Source organism: Hylobates moloch, unplaced genomic scaffold, assembly GCF_009828535.3.
Source record: "Hylobates moloch isolate HMO894 unplaced genomic scaffold, HMol_V3 SCAFFOLD_3, whole genome shotgun sequence".
Classification (NCBI taxonomy): Eukaryota; Metazoa; Chordata; class Mammalia; order Primates; family Hylobatidae; genus Hylobates; species Hylobates moloch.
This window is the reverse complement of record NW_026652278.1, coordinates 158,811,589-158,832,965: the sequence shown is the minus strand read 5'-3', so window position 1 is coordinate 158,832,965 and position 21,377 is coordinate 158,811,589. Positions and strand designations below refer to the sequence as shown.

The 21,377-nt window shown below is 39.9% G+C and overlaps 1 protein-coding gene across 1 annotated transcript; it reads left to right on the top strand.

Moving 5' to 3' along the window:
• The first annotated feature begins 17,730 nt into the window (after positions 1 to 17,730).
• LOC116466018 (large ribosomal subunit protein uL6-like) lies at positions 17,731 to 18,439 on the top strand. The gene is given in 2 exon segments (XM_032754536.2): positions 17,731 to 17,840; positions 17,842 to 18,439. Coding segments are annotated over 2 exon segments (579 nt in total). The 5' UTR covers positions 17,731 to 17,756; the 3' UTR covers positions 18,337 to 18,439.
• Positions 18,440 to 21,377: the final 2,938 nt, after the last annotated feature.

Below are 21,377 nucleotides of genomic sequence, written 5' to 3'. Positions count from 1 at the left end.
TACAATCATGGTGGAGGGCAAAGAGGAAGCAAGGCATATGATCACGTGGCCAAAGCAGAAGAAAGAGAGAGAAAAGGGAAGTGCCATACACTTTTAAACATCCAGATCTTGTGCAAATTCACTCACTATCATGAAAACAGCAAGGAGGAAATCCACTCCCATGATGCAATCAATCACCTCTCGCCAGGTTCCTCCCCCAACACTGGGGATTACAGTTGAATATGAGATTTGGGTGGGGACACAGAGTCAAACCATATCACTGGATAATACCAAATGACCTGTCTCTGAGCTTTGTTGATTGTTTCTTCTATTTGATCAAGTCACTGTTGAAGCTGTCTGTGAAATGTTTCAACTGAGTCCTTGTGATTTTTAGCTCCAAATTTCTATTTGGTTCTTTTTTATGGTTTCTCACTTTATAAAACTTCTCATTTTATTCACATATTGTTTCCTTGACTTCATTTTGTTGTCTATCTGCATTCTGTTATAGCTCATTGAGTTTTTAATAATACCTGTTTTGAATTCTTTACCTCACAGTTCATAGCTCTCCATTTCTATAGGGTCAGTTTGTGATTCTTTGTTTCGTTCTTTTGGTGGTGTCATGGTTTCCTTGCTTATTCATAATCTTTGAGGCCTTGCATTGGTGTCTATTTACCAATCAGTGTATCCAAGCATTCTAGGTGGGCTGGCCATTGAGGCCCACTGGCTAGCTTGCTGCTGGAGTCCTTGGGCAGGCTGGGCTGGTGCCTGGATCCATGTGGGTGGACTTTAGAGTCTCAGTTCATGGATGTGGACCTGGGTTCTGGGTTCACAGGTGCCAAGTTAGTGCTTGGGGCTGTGTGGGCCAACCTGAAGCTTAAGACTGTAGGGAGTGGTCTAACACTGGGCTATCTTGAAGCGTGAGTCTGCAAGGGTGGGCATGGGTTCTTGTTCCACAAGCTCTGGCCTGGCGTCACAGTTCACAGGTGCAAGCCTGGTTCCTGGGACTGCAGGGGCTAGTCTGGAACTGGGATTTACTTGTTCAGCAATGGGTAATTTTTTATTTTTCCTTTGTGCTACATTTAAATTACATCAGAACCAGTGAGGTAAGAGTCACTAGCATACTTCATATAAGGAATAAGGAAAATATTTTTCATGGCAACACATCTCTCTTACTATTCTGCAACAGTTCATCATCAGAAAGAATGCCTATTAAGTTAATCATTGATCTTCCCAATCTTCTTAAATATAAATCAACCTGCAAAAGGACATACGTATTATCCCAACACCTCTGCATGAAAGAATCAATCTGATGTTCTCAGATTTTTTTTAATGCACACAATAAGGCAGCTCTGAAAAGGAAGCAACATGGTGTGGTGAGAAGAACATAAGCCTTATAGTTATAAAAATTCCAACTGAAATTGGGGTTCTGTTTTGTGCTCCTGGGAAAGCCATTTTACTATGTTTCATTATCTATAATGATATTAATATTCACCTTTCTGAATTCATATAATAAGCATAGATAATATGTTTGAATCATGTAGCCCATTTACATATATAATAAATTATTTAATGTGGTTTTGTTGATATTATCATTCTTTTATTAAATCCCAGTCCTAGATAGACACCATGGTGGAAAAATTTAATTAGATCTACTCACTTCCTCTCCATTTTTACTGTAACCACAAACTATTTGACTTTGAGTTTATCTGTTCTGGCAGAGCATACATTCATCAGTCTATTGGGCTAAGTTTCTAGGCGCAGTGTTTGCTACATAATAAGCAGTCAAAAAATACTTGTTATATGTTGAATATATGCTACATGATAAATTTTCCTCAAGGTTCACATTCAAAAAGTCACTTAAAATGGGCAAGTTAAAGATTATTATCATAAAACAATAACTTTTTTAACTTTTAAGTTCAGGGGTACAAGTGCAGGTTTGTTACATAGATAAATTTTTGTCTTGGGGTTTTTTGTACAGATTATTTCATCACCTAGGTATTAAGCCAGGCTAGTACCCATTATTGTTTTTCATGATTCTCTCCCTCCTCACACCCTCAGCCCTCCAAAAAACACCCAGTGTGTGTTGTTCCCTTCTTTTTTTTTTTTTTGAGACGGAGTCTTGCTCTGTCCCCCAGGCTGGAATGCAGTGGCACGATCTCGGCTCACTGCAAGCTCCGCCTCCCAGGTTCACGCCATTCTCCTGCCTCAGCCTCTCCGAGTAGCTGGGACTACAGGCGCCCACCACCACGCCCGGCTAATTTTTTGTACTTTTAGTAGAGATGGGGTTTCACCGTGGTCTCGATTTCTTGACCTCATGATCTGCCCGCCTCGGCCTCCCAAAGTGCTGGGATTACAAGCATGAGCCACCGCGCCTGGCCGTGTTGTTCCCTTCTATGTGTCCATGACTTCTCATTATTTAGCTCCCACTTACAAATGAAAACATGTGGTATTTGGCTTTCTCTTCTGGTATTAGTTTGCTAAGGATAATGGCCTCTAGCTCCATTCACGTCCCTGCAAAGGACATGATCTCACTCTTTTTTATGGCTGCATAGTATTCCATGGTGTATATGTACCACATTTTCTTATCCAGTCTGTCATTGATGGACATTTATGTTTCTTCCATGTCTTTGCTATTTTGAATAGTACTGCAATGAACATACATGGCATGTGTCTTTGTAACAGAATGATTTCTATTTCTTTGGGTACATACCCAGTAATGGGATTGTTGGCTCAAGTGGCATTTCTGGGTTTAGGTCTCTGAGGAATCACCACACTGTCTACTACAATGGCTGAACTAATTTACACTCCCATTAACAGTGTATAAACATCCCTTTTTCTCCAAAACCTCACCAGCATCTGTTCTTTTTTGACTTTTTAATAGTAGCCATTCTGACTGGTGTTAGATGGTATCTCTTTGTGGTTTTGATTTGCATTTCTCTAATAATCAGTGATGTTGAACTTTTGTTCATATGATTGTTGGCTGTATGCATATCTTCTTTTGAAAAGTGTTCATGTCCCTTGCTCACTTTTGTATAAAATTGTTTGTTTTTTTTCTTGTAAATTTGTTTAAGTTTCTTATAGATGCTGCATATTAGACCTTTGTTGGATGCATCATTTGCACAAATATTCTCCTATTCTATAGGTTGTCTGTTTACTCTGCTGATAGTTGCTTTTTACAGAAGTTCTTAAGTTTATTCAATCCCATTTGTCAATTTTTGTTTTTGTTGCAATTGCTTTTGGCATCTTTGTCATGAAATCTTTGCCCATGCCTATGTCCTGATGGTATTGCCTAGGTCGTCTTCCAGGGTTTTTGTAATTTGGGGCTTTACATTTAGGTATTTAATCCATCTTGTGTTAATTTTTGTATATGGTATAAGCAAGGGATTCAGTCTCAATCTTCTGCATATCACTAGCCAGTTATCCCAGCACCATTTATTGAATAGGGAATCCTTTCCCCATTGCTTTTTTTTGTCATGTTTGTCAAAGATCAGATAGTTGCATGTGTGCAGTCTTATTTCTTGGTCCTCTATTCTGTTCCTTTGGTCTATGTGTCTGTTCTTGTACCAGTACCATGCTGTTTTGGTTACTGGAGCCCTGTAGTATAGCTTGAAGTCAGGTAGCATGATACCTCCAGCTTTTAAAAACAATAACTTTTGCTCTTAAGGAGCACCAATTTCATCTAAGTTTACCTGGGCTCAATCCTCACATTGCACTAGAGCTTCTCAAAAACCGATGTTGCATTAATGACACTGCTTTTAATTGTGTTTTTTAATGACTGGAAGTCCTCTGGATATAGAAGACTAGGAATGGAATACAGAAGATATATAAAATATGATTGGATTTTCTCTTGCCCCAAATTCAAATTCATACACTTCCAAATAGTTATTCTCCTTCACATAACAACTGGCTTCATTTTTTAAGCTTGAAGTCTTCAAAGAGGAAACAATGTGCAAAATACGTGATAGCTGGCAACATAGAATAGGATCAAATTTTAGTCTGTGGATTTTATTTTCCTTCATTCTCTATGTACTCTTTATGCCCCTTGTTTTCATGTCCCAATGTAAAGCCCTACGATGTGCATCATTCACTATATCCACTCTGTTTTATCACAGTTCTGTCATTTTCCTAGGCTTAACACTCTCATCAGCATTATTTGAGGACTGTGACAAACGAAAAAAAACCCTGATATGGAAATTCTGGAGCATTCTTAATGTGGATTTCAACAAGAACAGTTTTTAAATCCCTGTAGCATGACTGCCATCTAGAGAAGACTAGAGATACTGAAATTAACCAAGCTAATCAAGTATCTGTATGGGTTTACTTTTTTCTAACCCTTTGATAAAAGCCATAAGGAAAGACATTTTAAACAAGAAATGTAGAAAATACTTAAATGTTGTATGGTGCCTTCAGATGGGGACATTAATCTGTTTTTCACAAAACAATATTTAGAAATTGTATTCTGTTTCTAAGGAGAAATGATGCTATTAGTGATAGCAATCTGCTTGCCTTTGAATTTATTTTATGGATTCCTTATCAAAATATACATCAAGGTAATGTAGTTATTATATCTGCACATTTGCAAAACTGTAATTAAAACTAGATACTTGTTCCAATTAAATCCTCCAGATTGTGGTTTCTTTCCTTCTGCCATATGAGGTTTCATCTTAAAACAGATTTCTGAACCTCTCCATGATGTTCTTGTTATATTAATACTGATATTACTAGACAAGAAATTTCTCCAGCTTTGTAAAGTGGCCTTTTAGCAATCATATCATTCTGTGGCTGAAAAAAATAAAGGTAGACATGAGGAATTTAAAACATGATTTTAAATGTTTAAATATGGTTTCTGTTAGAAAACCACCCTAAGTTTTCTTTGTTTATATGTATCAAATATGTTTATTTTCCACTGACTTCTACTACCAAGAAATCTAAAAGACTTGATGGAGTTCATTGTCTTTCACATTACTCTAGGAATCGTCTGTTACTCAAGTATCAAGGAGTCAAAACTTGAGCTTATTAAACTTCTCAATCATTTCCACAGCAGGATTTTCATTTGTCACAGTTTGCAAATAATAGTGATAGGAGTGTTAAATTCAGAAAATTGGCAAAACTGAAATATAATGGGGTAAATATAGAGAATAATTAACATCTTAAGCCTCTATATAGTTGGACATGATGGCTAACGCCTGTAATCCCATCACTTTTGGAGGCTGAGGCAGATGGATTGCTTGAGCCCAGAAGTATGAGACAAGACTGAGCAACATGGTGAAACAAACAAACAAACAAAAAAACTACAAAAATTAGTGGGGCATAATTGTGCATGCCAGTAGTCCCAGCTACTCAGGAAACTGAGGCAGGAGGATCACCTGAGCCCAGGGAGGTCGAAGCTGCAGTGAGCTGTGATGGCACCACAGCACACCAGCTTGGGTGACAGAGTGAGATCCTGCCTCAAAAAAAGAAACACAACAAACAAACAAAAAAACTGTATACTGGGACAAAGAGGCAAGGGATATGAAGGAGTTATAGAATATTAATAGAAGCCCACAGACTAAATTTCATCTCATTCCATGTTGCCAGGTATCACATTTTTGTACACTATACCCTCTTTGAAAATTTTATGTTTAAAATTGGGACCAGATGAGCTTATGTGAAAGAGAATTATTATTTGGAAGCATACAGAAGCAAATTTGTGGCAAGAGGAAATCAATAAACTGCCTATTTTATTCCTAGTTTCCTTATCCAAAATACTTTAAACTATTTTAAAATATGATTACAAGGAAAGTTATTAAAGTAACATTACCTCTGAAAAATTCAAGTGTGAGATTACTTATTTTTAGAAGAGTCTAGGTAAATAAACGTAGGTGAAGTCTGAGTACTTCCAATAGGGATCAGAAAAATTTTTCTCAAAGGTCCAGACAGTAACTATCTTTGGCTTTCCAGACAATATAGTCACAACTACTAAATTGCCAGGGTAGCATGAAAGTCATTACTGACAATATCAACAAATGGGTGTGTTATGTTCCAATAAAACAAATTTACAGAAACAGGCATCTGCAGTTTGCCACCTATTGTGTTGGAACAAGAACTTTTAGAAATGTCCCTTTGGGTCCCCTCCCATTTTATGGGAGCTCTGTTTTCACTCTATTAAATCTTGCAACTGCACACTCTTCTGGTCCATGTTTGTTACAGCTCAAGCTGAGCTTTTGCTCACCATCCACCACTGCTGTTTGCCACTGTCACAAACCCACTGCTGACTTCCACCCCTCCAGATCCAGCAGGGTGTCTGCTGTGCTTCTGATCCAATGAGGTGCCCATTGCCACTCCCATTTGGGCTAAAGGCTTGCCATTGTTCCTGCATGGCTAAGTGCCCACGTTCATCCTAATGGAGCTGAATACTAGTCAGTGGGTTCCATGACCCATGGCTTCTAATAGAGCTATAACACTCACCACATGGCCCAAAATTCCATTCCTTGGAATCCGTGAGGCCAAGAAGTCCAGGTCAGAGAATAAGAGGCTTGCTGCCATCTTGGAAGTGGCCTGCCACCATCTTGGGAGCTCTAAGAACAAGGACCACCCCCCCCAGCCAGTAACATTTTGGTGATCACAAAGGGACCTCCAAAGTGGTGGGTAATATTGGACGACTTTTGCTTGCTATTCTGTCCTATCCTTCCTTAGAATTGGAGGAAAATACCTGGCACCTGTCACCTGGTTAAAAACAATTAGTGTGGCCACCAGACTTAAGACTCAGGTGTAAGGCACTGTGGGAAAGGGCTTTCTAACAACCCCCAACCCTTCTGGGTTGGGAGCATTGGTCTGGCTGGAACCAGCTTCTGCTTTCAATTTTCCTAGGGAAGCTGAGGGCCGACTAGAGGCAGAAAGCTGTCATCCTGAACTCCCCACATTAGCTGGTTGAGATCATGGCAGAGCCAGAAGTCTCTACTCAACAGTCACCCGTGCATGTGCCCCTATCTTTCCTTCTGACCCATACCTCCTGGGTCCCAACTGTGACTTTTTTTTAAAGTGTAGCCCCAAAGTTATCCTTACCTCTGAATCTACTTCCTTCAATTCCTGCCTCCTAGATACTAATGGTTCAGACTTTCATTTCCTCTCCTAAGTATTAGAGCAAGTTGTATCTCCAAAGGGATCTATGGAAGCTCTATGCTGTGTTCCTAGGCATCTAGGCTGTGAACCCAGGGAGTCTTGTCCCTGGTGTCTCTCCCAATTTAAGCATGCAGCTCTCAACATGGGCAGTTGTGTGGGACCTGTTCCCCACCACCCTTGCCAGAGCCCCAAGTTTGTAAATGGCTAGGAGGATTGCTCTCCCATTGTGCAAGATGCTCTCCTCCCACGATTTCAGCCCAGCTTACCCCTTGGCAATACAATCTCCAAGCCTTGGCTCCTTAGCCAGGGCCTTAGAACTGATGACCCAGTATTTTAACAACTGGAACTGGGTCTATGACAACATAATAGATCAGGATGAAAGCAAATTGAGTAAGTCAGGAAGAGACAGAGAGAGAGACATAGAGAGAAAAGAGAGGGAGAGAGAGAAAAAGAGAGATAGAAGTAGTAAAGAAAAAACAGTGTGCCCTATTCCTTTAAAAGCAAGGGTAAATTTAAAACCTATAGTTGATAATTGAAGTCATCTCCATGACCCTGTAACACTCCAATTCTACCTTGCCAGTGTAAACAAGGGCATAGCCTGAAAACACTGAGACCACTGACAACCCGTAGCCTTCCTATCAAAAATCCTTAACCCAGGAACCCGCGGATGGCCCAAATGCATTCAATCTGTAGCGGCAACTGCTTTGCTAAAGGAAGAAAGTAGAAAAGTAACTTTTAGAGGAAACCTCATTGTGAGCACACCTCACCAGTTCAGAATTATTCTAAGTCAAAAAAGCAAAAAGGTAGCTTACTAACTCAAAAATCTTAAAGTATGGGGCTATTCTGTTAGAAAAAGGTGACTTAACGTTAACCACTGAAAAATCCCTTAACCTAGCAGATTTCCTAACGGGATTTAAATCTTAATTACCATACAAAAGTACAACCAGACCTAGGAGGAACTCCGTTCAGGACAGGACAATACATGGCTCCTCCCAGTGACCGAGAAAAAAAACCACAATGGGTATATAGTAATTGATAGGGAAACTCTTGTGGAAGCAGAGGTAGGAAAATTGCCCAATAACTGGTCTGCTCAAATGTGCAAGCTGTTTGCACTCAGCCAAACCTTAAAGTACTTACAGAATCAAAAAACTCTATCTCAATCCTTACTCAAAAAGTTACCTACACTCTCTCTGAAACAAATTTGCATAAGAACTGTTGTTTATGGAATGCATATTCATAGGGCAGCTGGGTTGTTATGAAATACTCAGGAACCCAGCCCAGCTCTAGACCTCACCCCTGAGCACAAAGGCAGTGTTGGGCAAGCTGGTAAAGGACCACTAGAATCCAGCAGCCTAGACCCCTTTCGTAGTGGTCCAGAAAGGCGAGAAAACACGTGCAAGGCTGCTACATTGGTGAGCGTTAAGTAATCCGATAAGCAGAGGTCCATGGGTGGTTATGCACCCTGGAAAGGAATAAGCATTAGGACCATAGAGGATGCTCTAGGACTAATGCTCATCGGAAAATGACCAGGGGTGCTGGCATCCCAAGGCTTTTTGTTTGTTTGTTTGTTTGTTTCAGATGGGAAACATTCCCTCTAAGGCAAAAATGCCCCTAAGATGTATTTTGGAGAATTTGGCCCAGTCAGAGTGCAGGTACCTTTTTCCCTGTCAGACTTAAAGCAAATTAAAATAGACCTAGGTAAATTCTCAAACAACTCTAATGGCTATATTGATGTTTAACAAGAGTTAGGACAATCCTTGAATCTGACATGGGGAGATAAAATGTTACTGCTGGATCAGACACTAACCCCAAATGAGAGAAGTGCCACCATAACTGCAGACTGAGTTTGGCGATCTCTGGTATCTCAGTCAGGTCAATGATAGGATGACAATAGAGGAAAGAGAACAATTCCCCACAGGCTAGCAGGCAGTTTCCAGTGTAAAACCTCATTGGAATGCAGAATCAAAACATGGAGATTGTTGCCGCAGACATTTGCTAACTTGCGTGCTAGAAGGACTAAGAAAAACTAGGAAGAAGCCTATGAATTATTCAATGATGTCCACTATAACAGAGGGAAAGGAAGAAAATCCTACTGCCTTTCTGGAGAGATGAAGGGAGGCATTAAGGAAGCATACCTCTCTGTCACCTGACTCTATTGAAGGCCAACTAATTTTAAAGGATAAGTTTATCACTCAGTCAGCTGCAGACATTAAAAAAAACTTCAAAAGTCCGCCTTAGGCCTGGAGCAAAACTAAAAAACCCTATTGAACTTGGCAACCTCAGTTTTTTATAATAGAGATCAGGAGGAGCAGGTGTAATGGGACAAATGAGATAAGAAAAAGGCCACCACTTTAGTCATGGCCCTCAGGCAAGCGGACTTTGGAGGCTCTGGAACACAGAAAGCCTGAGCAAATTGAATGCCTAATAGGGCTTGCTTCCAGTGCAGCCTATAAGGACACTTTAAAAAAGATTGTCTGAATAGAAATAAGCCACCCCCTCATCCATGCCCCTTATGTCAAAGGAATCACTGGAAGGCCCACTGCCCCAGGGGATGAAGTTCCTCTGAGTCAGAAGCCACTAGCCAGATGATCCAGTAGCAAGACTGAGGGTGCACAGGACAAGCGCCAGCCAATGCCATCACCCTCACAGAGACCCGGGTATGCTTGACCATCGAAGGCCAGGAGGTTAACTGTCTCCTGGACACTAGCTCAGCCTTCTCAGTCTTACTCTCCTGTCCCAGACAACTGTCCTCCCAATCTGTCACTATCCAACGGGTCTTAACGACAGCCAGTCACTAGATTCTTCTCCCAGCCACTAAGTTGTGAATGGGGAACTTTACTCTTTTCACATGCTTTTCTAATTATGCCTGAAAGCCCCAATCCTTTGTTAGGGAGAGACATTCTAGCAAAAGCAGGGGCTGTTATACACCTGAACATAGGAGAAGGAACACCTGTTTGTTGTCCCCTGCTTGAGGAAGGAATTAATCCTGAAGTCTAGACAACAGAAGGACAATATGGACAAGCAAAGAATGCCCGTCCTGTTCAAGTTAAACTAAAGAACTCTGCCTCCTTTCCCTACCAAAGGCTGTACCCCCTTAGACCCAAGGCCCAATAAGGACTCCAAAAGATTGTTAAGGACCTAAAAGCCCAAAGCCTAGTAAAACCATGCAATAGCCCCTGCAGTACTCCAATTTTAGGAGTACAGAAACCCAATGGACAGTGGAGGTTAGTGCAAGATCTCAGGAGTATCAATGAGGCTGTTGTCCCTCTATACCCAGCTGAACCTAACCCTTATACTCTGCTTTCCCAAATACCAGAGGAAGCAGAGTGGTTTACAGTCCTGGACCTTAAGGATGCCTTTTTCTGCATCCCTGTACATCCTGACCCTCAATTCTTGTTTGCCTTTGAAGATCCTTCAAACCCAACGTTTCAACTCACCTGGACTGTTTTACCTCAAGGGTTCAGGGATAGCCCCCATCTACTTGGCCAGGCATTAGCTCAAGACTTGAGCCAGTTCTCATACCTGGACACTTGTCCTTCGGTATGTGGATGATTTACTTTCAGCCGCCCATTCAGAAACCTTGTGCCATCAAGCTGCCCAAGCGCTCTTAAATTTCCTCGCCACCTGTGGCTACAAGGTTTCCAAACCAAAGGCTCAGCTCTGCTCACAGCAGGTTAAATACACAGGGCTAAAATTATCCAAAGGCACCAGAGCCCTCAGTAAGGAACGTATCCAGCCTATACTGGCTTATCCTCTTCCCAAAACCCTAAAGCAACTAAGAGGGTTCCTTGGCATAACAGGCTTCTGCCAAATATGGATTCCCAGGTACGGCAAAATAGCCAGGCCATTATATACACTAATTAAGGAAACTCAGAAAGCCAATACCCATTTAGTAAGATGGACACCTGAAGCAGAAGTGGCTTTCCAGGCCCTAAAAAAGGCCCTAACCCAAGCCCCAGTGTTAAGCTTGCCAATGAGGCAAGACTTCTCTTTATATGTCACAGACAAAACAGGAATAGCTCTGGGAGTCCTTACACAGGCCAGAGAGACCAGCTTGCAACCCATGGCATACCTAAGTAAGGAAATTGATGTAGTGGCAAAGGGTTGGCCTCATTGTTTACGGGTAGTGGCAGCAGTAGCAGTCTTCATATCTGAAGCAGTTAAAATAATACAGGGAAGAGATCTTACTGTGTGGACATCTTATGAGGTAAACAGCATACTCACTGCTAAAGGAGACTTGTGGCTGTCAGACAATGGTTTGCTTAAATATCAGGCTCTATTACTTAAAGGGCCAGTGCTGTGACTGCACACTTGTGCAACTCTTAACCCAGCAACATTTCTTCCAAACAATAAAGATAGAACATAACTGTCAACAGGTGATTGCTCAAACCTACGCCACTTGAGGGGACCTTCTAGAGGTTCCCTTGACCGATCCCTACCTCAACTCGTATATGAATGGAAGTTTCTTTGTAGAAAAGGACTTTGAAAAGCGAGGTATGCAGTGGTCAGTAATAATGGAATACTTGAAAGTAATCCCCTTACTCCAAGAACTAGTGCTCAGTTGGCAGAACTAATAGCCCTCACTTGGGCACTAGGATTAGGAGAAGAAAAAAGGGTAAATATATATACAGAGACTAAGTATGCTTACTTAGTCCTCCATGTCCATGCAGCAATATGGAGAGAAAAGGGAATTCCTAACTTCTGAGGGACCACCTACCAAACATGAGGAGGCCATTAGGAGATTATTCTTGGCTGTACAGAAACCTAAAGAAGTGGCAGTCTTACACTGCCAGGATCATCATAAAGGAAAGGAAAGGAAAATAGAAGGAAACCACCAAGCAGATATTGAAGCCAAAAGAGCCGCAAGGTGGGACCCTCCATTAGAAAACCTTATAGAAAGACCCCTAGTATGGGGTAATCCCTTCTGGGAAACCAAGCCCCAGTACTCAGCAGAAGAAATAGAATGGGGAACCTCACAAGGACATAGTTTCCTCTCCTCAGGATGGCTAGCCACCGAAAAAGGAAAAATACTTTTGCCTACAGCTAACCAATGGAAATTACTTAAAACCCTTCACCAAAACTTTCACTCTCACTGCACCTCCTCCATGCTGCTGTACTACCAGTAGCTCCCCTTACCAAGATCTTCTATGGAGAATGTGGCTTCCCGGAAATATTGATGCCCCATCATAAAGGAGTTTTTCTAAAGGAAACCCCACTTTCACCACCCACACCCATATGCCCCTGCACTTCAGGCCATACATTTCAATCACTGTATCTTTAACCTCCTTGTTAAATGTGTCTCTTCCAGAATCGAAGCTGTAAAACTACAACTCGTTCTTCAAATGGACCCCAGATGCAGTCCATGACTAAGATCTACTGCGGACCCCTGGACCAGCCTGCTAGCCCATGCTCCAATGTTAACGACAACAAAGGCAACCCTCCCGAGGAAATCTCAACTGCATGACCCCTACTATGCCCCAATTCAGCAGGAAGCTGTTAAGAGTGGTCATCGGCCAACCTCCCCAACAGCTCTTGGGTTTTTCTGTTGAGGGGGTACTGAGAGACAGGACTAGCTGGATTTCCTAGCCGACCAAGAATTCCTAAACCTAGCTGGGAAAGGTGACCACACCCACCTTGTAACTCAGCTCACACCCAACCAATCAGGTAGTAAAGAGGGCTCACTAAAATACAAATTAGGCTAAAGTAGGAGGTAAAGAAATAGTCAAATCCTATATCGCCTGAGAGCACAGGGGGAGGGACAATGATTGGGATATAAACCTAGACATTTGAGCAGGGAGTGGCAACCCCCTTTGGGTCTCCTCCCATTTTATGGGAGTTCTGTTCTAAATCTTGCAACGGAAAAAAAAAAAAAAAGAACTTTTAGAAATGTCAATGAGATAGTGAACTAGGAGATCCCAGCCTTGGACCCCCCAACAAAGAACAAATACTGTACCGCTATGCTAACAAATATAACTGAAAAAAATTCAGGAGTCCACTTGGGAAGCGACAGCTATACAGTGGGAGAAAAGAAACCTGAGAATAACCACACAAATGCGTAATTACAATAGTGTTATTTTACCTGCATCTCCCCCTCTCCCAGGTCAGCATTGCTAAGTATGGAGAAAGAATTCTCTGGTTCACAAGTCCCCTTCTCAGAGAAAAGAAGAGTGGGTGAACAACCAGTTTGTTCAGCCTTTTAAAACACTTCAAGTGGCCAGCTTTAGGCCAGGCGTGGTGCCTGACACTTGTAATCTCAGCACTTTGGGAAGCCAAGGTGGGAGAATCACTTGAGACCAGGAGTTCAAGACCAGCCTGGCCAACATAATGAGACCCCTACAAAAAATTTAAAAATTAGCTGAGTACGGTGGCACACACTTGTAGTTGTATCTACTTGGGAAGCAGAAGTGGGAAGATCACTTGAATCCAGGAGGTCAAAGTTGCAGTGAGCTATGATTGCCCCACTGTACTTAGGCCTATATGACATGACAGAGTGAGACCCTATCTCAAAAAAAAAACAAAAACAAAAACAAAAACCAGCTTTATTTTTACCCCTCCCAGATTACCAGGAAGACTGGCATAGCTAAGATATCTGGAGACAGCTAGAAACAAAGAAGGAAAGGAGGGTTATTACTGTCACCCACACAATGGGAGTCACCACACTTCCCAATGGCCTCCTTTGCACAGGACTCAAGTAGCTTTCTCTGCTGTGGATCTCAACTGCTGTCGTGGCTACTGTGTACTTCCTGTAGCTTTTATCACCAAGGACCCCACAGCATTTACTGTTGCAGACCCTGGAGGCTTGCTTAACAAAGAACACCAGCAACTTTCACCAGTGAGAAAACCAACAGCCAGCACAGCCACAGTGGACCCCTTTCAACATTTTCCACCAAGAACTAAGAATACTTTGCAGTGTCCAGGTGCCTGAGATACCATCCCCTTCTGTCTTCCTCATTCCCAACACTGAAGCTGCCCCAGCTACTGCTGACATGGGCTTCCCAGTCCAAGGATCTAATACATACACCATATACATGCTCACTGATAATCTCCAGGACTCCACCACAGTCCTCAAACCTATCATTCTGTTCATGTCCACAAATGATCCCTACGTTTGGGCTTGTGCATGCCACCAGTCACAGCCCCTACTAGTGAGTATGCATAAGCAGCATACCCTGAACTTGGATACAAACCTCCGACATGTTGCTTGTGATATGGCTGGAGGCATGCTAGAGCTAGGAAGCTGGTCCCTACAGTCATGCATCTACATGTCTCCAGCTCCAGTCCCTGCAGCTGTGTATATGCATAAAACTGTGTGACCCTTGTCACCCACCCTTACTGACACACACATGCCTATAGTTGGCCACTGCAGCTGCACATATGCTTGCAGCTGGCATCAGCCCCAACAGCTGCATATAAGCACACAACCATTCTCACCTACCAGTCCTCACCCTCATCACTGAGCTTGCATCTGGCCCCTGCAGCCATGTGCCAGCATGCCACCAGCTCAGGCCCTGTAGCTGTGCAGACACTCACAGATGGCCTGGCCCCTATCATCAACCTGCTGCTTTCTCTTACAATCATATATACATGCTGCTAGCTCTGACTTCCATAGCCATATACACACACATTGTTGGCCCCTGGTGTCATATGTGGACCCAGAGAAAGCTCCAGCTCCTGCATCTGGCCCTGGCCCTTACCACTATGCATGTGCTTGCAACTGTCCCTGCATGGGCCTGTAGCCAGCTCCCACCGCAGAGTGTATGCACACTGTCAGCCCCAGCCCACACTGTTGTCTGCCATGGCCCCTTGCTGCTGGACAAAGAGGAACAACTGAGGATCCTAACAACCCTCATAGCCATGGCCAACCTGCACCAATTTGCCATCAAGAACTTTGCAGTTCCCAACGTTATGAACCCCAGCTACCTGAGCCAATAAGACACCATGACCCTCTCGGACATGAAGACACCAAAATCCTCCATACTTGGTTCCCCATACCACTAGACCCAGTGTAGCATGCTCCCGCTTACCCTTCCCCACCCCAAGTGAAGGTATTTTCTTACCAAAGCCAGTCTATAAAGTCTGGAATAGGTGACTGCTTCTTCTAACGTGCAAAAACCTGCTCAAGGCTACAAGGATTATGAATAATCAGGGAAACAACACCACTGAAGGAACACAATAAACTTCCAATAGTCAACCCAATGATTTGGAAATCTATGAATTGTCTGAGAAAGAATTAAAATAATTGTTTTAAAGAAGCTCAGTGAGCTACAAGAGAACATGGATAAACAATTTAATAAAATCAAGAAGAAAATACAAGAACAAAATTAGAAGAATGACAAAGAGACAGAAAGCATAAAAAAAAGCCAAACTGAAATTTTGCAGGTGAAGAATCCAATAACTGAACTAAAAAAGCAATAGAGAGGCAATAGCAGATTAGATCAAGCGAAAGAGAAAATAAGCAAGCTCAAAGAAAGATTATTTGAAATCATCCTGTCAAAGGAGAAAAAGAAAAGCAATGAAGAAATCTTATGGAAATCTATGGGACACCACGGGACACCATCAAGGGAGCTAATATTCTAATCATAGGAGTTTCAGAGGAGAAGAGAATGAGAAAAGAATAGAAGCCGTATTTTAAAATAATTCCTGAAAACTTCTCAAATCGGGAGGAAGATATGAATATATAGGTATAGAAAGGTCAAAAGTCTCCAGTCAGATTCAAGCCAAAGAAGACTCCACTTAGACCCATTATAATTAAGTTGTCAAAAATCAAGGAAGAGAGAATTTTGGAAGCAACAAGAGAAAAAAAAAAAAAACAGATTACACGCAAGAGAATCTTAATAAGGCTATCAGTGGATTTCTCCACAAAAACTTCACAAGCCAGGAGAAAGTGAGGTGATAATTCAAAGTGCTGAAACCAAAAAATACTAACCAAATATATCTTACCTGGCAAAGTTGCCCTTCAGAATTGAAGGAGAAAAAAACACTTCCCCAGAAAAACAAAAGCTGATGGAGTTCATCACCACTAGACCTGCCTGACAAGAAATACTAAAGAAAGTTCTTCCAGCTGAAATGAAAGACCACTAATTATAACATGAAAACATAAAAGTATAAAACTCACAGCTAAAAGTACATGGTCCAATTTAGGATACTCTAATACTATAATGGTAGTGTATAGATCACTTATAACTCTAGGATAATCATTAAAAGACAAAAGCATTAAAAAGAATTGTAACTGCAATAACTAGTTAATTGATACACAGCATAAAAAATTAAATGTGATATCAAAAATATAAGGGAGAATAAAAAGTGAAGAGCTTTTGCATGCAATTAAAGTTAATTTGTTACAAGCTTAAAATAGACTTGTATAACTGTAAGATACATAGGCCTCACAGTAGCCACAAAATAAAAACATAAACACACAAAAGATAAAGAGAAAGGAATTAAACCATACCACTACAGAAACCATCAACTCACAAAGAAAAACAGCAAAAGCAGAAAAAAGTAACAAAGGACCTAAAAAACATTTTTAACAAAAACTAACAAAATGTCGATAGTAAGTCCTTACCTATCAATACAGTCAGCCCTCCATATCCATGGGTTTCACATCTGTGGATTCAACCAAGCAAAGATAGAAAATATTTGGAAAAAAAATTGGATGATTGTATTGAAAGGTACAGACTTTTTTCCTTGTCATTATTTCCTGAAAAATATACCAATATTACCTATTTACATAGCACTTACATTGCATTAGGTACTAGAGGTAATCTAAAGGTAAATGAAAGCCTACAAGAGAATGTGCCTAGGTTATATGCAAATGCTACATCATTTTAAATAAAAGACAGAGCATTTGTGAATTTGGGTATCTGCAGGAGGCCCAGGAACCAATACCCCACAAACACCAAGGGAGATTATACTTATTTCAAATGTAAACAGATTACATTTTCCCATCAAAAGACATAGTGTCTGAATGAATAGAAAAACAAAAAACAAGACACGAATGCACAGACATACTTTAAGGACATGCATAGACTGAAAGTTAAGGGATGGAATACTATTTCATGCAAATGGAAATCAAAGAAAGCAGGAGTAGCTATACTTATATCAGGCAAAACAGACTTTAAGTCATAAACTGCAAAAAGATACAAAGAAGACTATTATGTAATGATTAATAGGTTAATCTAATAAGAGGATATAACAATTGGAAATATATATGCATTCAAAATTGGAGCAGCTGAATCAAACATACAAAATCAACACAGAAAAAGTAGTTGAGTATCTATACACTACCAACAAACAATCTGAAGGAGAAATTAAGAAAAAATAGTAAGAAAAAGAATAAAATACTTAGGAATAAATTTAACCAAGGAGGTGAAAAATCTCTACACTGAAAACTATAAAACCTTAATGAAATAAATGGAATAATATACAAATAAATGGAAAGACAGCCTGTGCCTGTGTTCATGGATTAAAATAATTAATATTGTTAAAAATATCCCACTACCCAAAGTGATTTACAGGTTCAGTGCAATCCCTATCAAAATTCCAGTGACTTTTTTACAAAAATAGAAAAAAAAAATCCTAAATTTATATAAAACAATGAAAGACCTCAAATAGTCAAAGCAATCTTGAGCAATAAGAACAAAACTGGAGGTTCTTTCTTTGCTGTGTCTACTGCGAGAATGAAGACCATTCTCAGCAATCAGACTGTTGACATTCCAGAAAATGTTGACATTACTCTGAAGGGACGCACAGTTATCGTGAAGGGGCCCCAGAGGAACCCTGCAGAGGGACTTCAATCACATCAATGTAGAACTCAGTCTTCTTGGAAAGAAAAAAAAGAGGCTCCGGGTTGACAAATGGTGGGGTAACAGAAAGGAACTGGCTACCGTTTGGACTATTTGTAGTCATGTACAGAACATGATCAAGGGTGTTACACTGGGCTTCCGTTACAAGATGAGGTCTGTGTATGCTCACTTCCCCATCAACGTTGTTATCCAGGAGAATGGGTCTCTTGTTGAAATCCGAAATTTCTTGGGTGAAAAATACATTCACAGGGTTCGGATGAGACAAGGTGTTGCTTGTTCAGTATCTCAAGCCCAGAAAGATGAATTAATCCTTGAAGGAAATGACACTGAACTTGTTTCAAATTCAGCAGCTTTGATTCAGCAAGCCACAACAGTTAAAAACAAGGATATCAGGAAATTTTTGGATGGTATCTATGTCTCTGAAAAAGGAACTGTTCAGCAGGCTGATGAATAAGATCTAAGAGTTACCCAGCTACAGAAAGAAGATGCCAGATGACACTTAAGACCTACTTGTGATATTTAAATGATGCAATAAAAGACCTATTGATTTGGAAAAAAAAGAAAAAAAGAACAAAACTGGAGGCATCACTACCTAATCTCAAAATGTACTACAAAGCTATAGTAATCAAAACAGCATGATACCAGCATTAAAAACAGACATATAGACTGATGAAACATAATAGAGAGCTCAGAACTAAATCCACACATTTATGGTCAAATGATTTTTGACAATGGTGCCATGAACACAAAATGGGGAAAGGACAGCATCTTCAATAAATGGTGCTGAAAAAACTGTTTGGAGAAAAATGATATCGGATTCTTGTCTCACACCATATACAAAAATCAACACAAAATGGATTAAAGACTTAAATGTAAGACCTGAAATTGTGAAGCTACTAGAAGAAAATTTAGGGGAATAGCTTGACATAGGTCTGGACAGTGATTTTTGCATATGACCTCAAAGGATAAGCAACAAAAGTCAAATAGACATATGGGATTACATCAAACAGAAAAGGAAACAATCAACAGAGTGAAGAGATAACCCACAGAGTGGGAAAAATATTTGCAAACCATGCATCTGATAAAGAGTTAATACTACAATATATAAAGAATTCAAATAACTCAATAGAAAGAAAAAATCCAATTACAAAGTAAGCAAAGGAACTGAATAGACATTTCTAAAATGAAGATATACAAATGCCAACTAGTATATGGAAAAATGCTCAATATCTGTAATCAGCAGGAAAACCCAAATTAAAACAATGAGATATCATCACATGGCTCTTAATGTGGCTATTACCAAAAAGACAAAAAATGCTCAATATCTGTCATCAGCAGGAAAATGCAAATTAAAACAATGAGATATCATCACATGCCCCTTAATGTGGCTATTAGCAAGGATATGGAGGAAAGGGAACCCTTGAATACTCTTAGTGGAAATATAAATTGATACAGCCATTGTACAAAACAGTATGAAGGTTTGTCAAAAAATTAAAAATAGAACTATTATGCAACAATCTTTCTCTGGGTATGTATCCAAAGAAAATAAAATCAGGATCTGAAAGTGATGAATAAATGAAGAAAATGTAATAGACAATGAAATACAACTCAGTCTTTCAAAAGAAAGAAATTCTGTCATCTGTGACAAGATGAATGAACTTGGAGGACTTTATGCTAAGTGAAATAACCAGTCACAGAAAGACAAATACTACATGATCTCACTTACATGTAGAATCTAAAAAAAGTTGAACTCACAGAAATGGAGGGTATAATGGTGGTTGCTAGAGACTGCCTGGAGAGGAGGAAATAGGGAGATGTTGATCAAAAGTTACCAAGTTTTAGTTAGACAGGATGAATAAAATATGGAAATCTATTTAGAGCATGGTGACTATAGTTAATCATAATGTATTGCATACTTAAAAGTTGTCAACAGAGTAGATCTTAAATATTCTCACTCCAAAAAAGTGATAAGTATGTGAGATGATAGATATGTTAATAAGCTTGATTTAATCATTTTGTAATATCTACATATATTAAAACATCATGTTGTATACTGTAAATATATACCCTTTGTATGTGTCAATTTTACCTTAAAAAAGTTGGGGAGGACAGAAAAGGAACCTTTATGTTATCCATTGTAAATGATTGTCAGAATATAAAGCCTAAATATTATTGGTTATTCAAGTGTCCAAGGAGTAAACACTTAATGTAGAGGAGACTAAGAGCAGCTGGTATAAATACTCCAGCTTCAATTGACTGGAAATGATTCCCTCTTTCAACGCATCTAGTACATCTTCTAACATTATAAAACTTAACATACTATCAGAAAAAAACGAACTTTTTCTCAGTGAAGAATTCAACCATTTGCTCACAAAGTCAGACGTACACACACACACACACACACACACACTAGTCTCAGAGGAGAAATGACAGCAGTGAGAGAGAAGTAAATTTGGGGTGGACAAGTATTTTATGCATTGTATGTGTATCCCCAAGTCTGTTTTCGATTACTGTTATTATCCTATGCCTGGATTCTACAGGAGTTATCAGATGCATTTTCATTTTAAAACTTAGCTTCTGCTTAACAATTGGTAGTCTCCCATAACTCATGCCTATAAAAAGGACCTCAAGAAAGAAACTTTCCCATAAAAAAATCTATGTAGTAAAACAACTGTGGTGCACTGGGAATTTCCATATAACAACTCATTATCCTGTACTTTCACAACTGTTAATATTACATGGAGCACATATAAAGAGTTAGGGTGTAGGGGAACAGAAAACAAGCAGAGTCTGAGAAGTTCTGCATTAAGCAAGTAATGAATGTTTTTCAGATTTTTTACAATGTGTTTTTCAGTCTCTTTTACTATCTCAGGAACAGTAAGAAAATGTCTGATTCCCAGTTTAATAGATTATCAGTTTCACCTTTATTTTTCATGTATTCTTTTCATAATCGCTTCCTCTTCCGCAATGACACTACTATAAATTTCTATAACCATTTATTTTCATTGTACTTTTTATTTCTGCCTTTTAGTGACTAGTGTAGTATGCAGAAAGAAAACAGAACTAAGGTAAAATCTTTGCTCCTATTCTAACCGGTCTTGTGACATTAGGGGGTGTTACTTAACTACCCTGAGACTCAGTTTTCTTCTTATCGAATAAAGAAAATAGTAAGTACATCATGAGGTTATTGTTAAGATTAAGTGAAAACATTTGTGAGAGATATTGAACACTGAACAATAAATAAATGATAGTTTATTTCCTCTCTCTCCCCCAGTTCTCTCTCTAAGACAGACTGCTGAAGTTAGGATGTCCCACCTCCCTACAGTATCTGATGTTAGATTAGACACAGAGTAGGTGCTTCACAAATGTTTCTTAAATGAGCAATGAGTTCTTAAATTTTCCTTTGTTATTGAAGATCTTACCATATTAAACTGCTACGAAGATGTGCCAAAAGCTACTCTCTGGGTTTTGGGGGAAGAAAAACACGTTTCATAA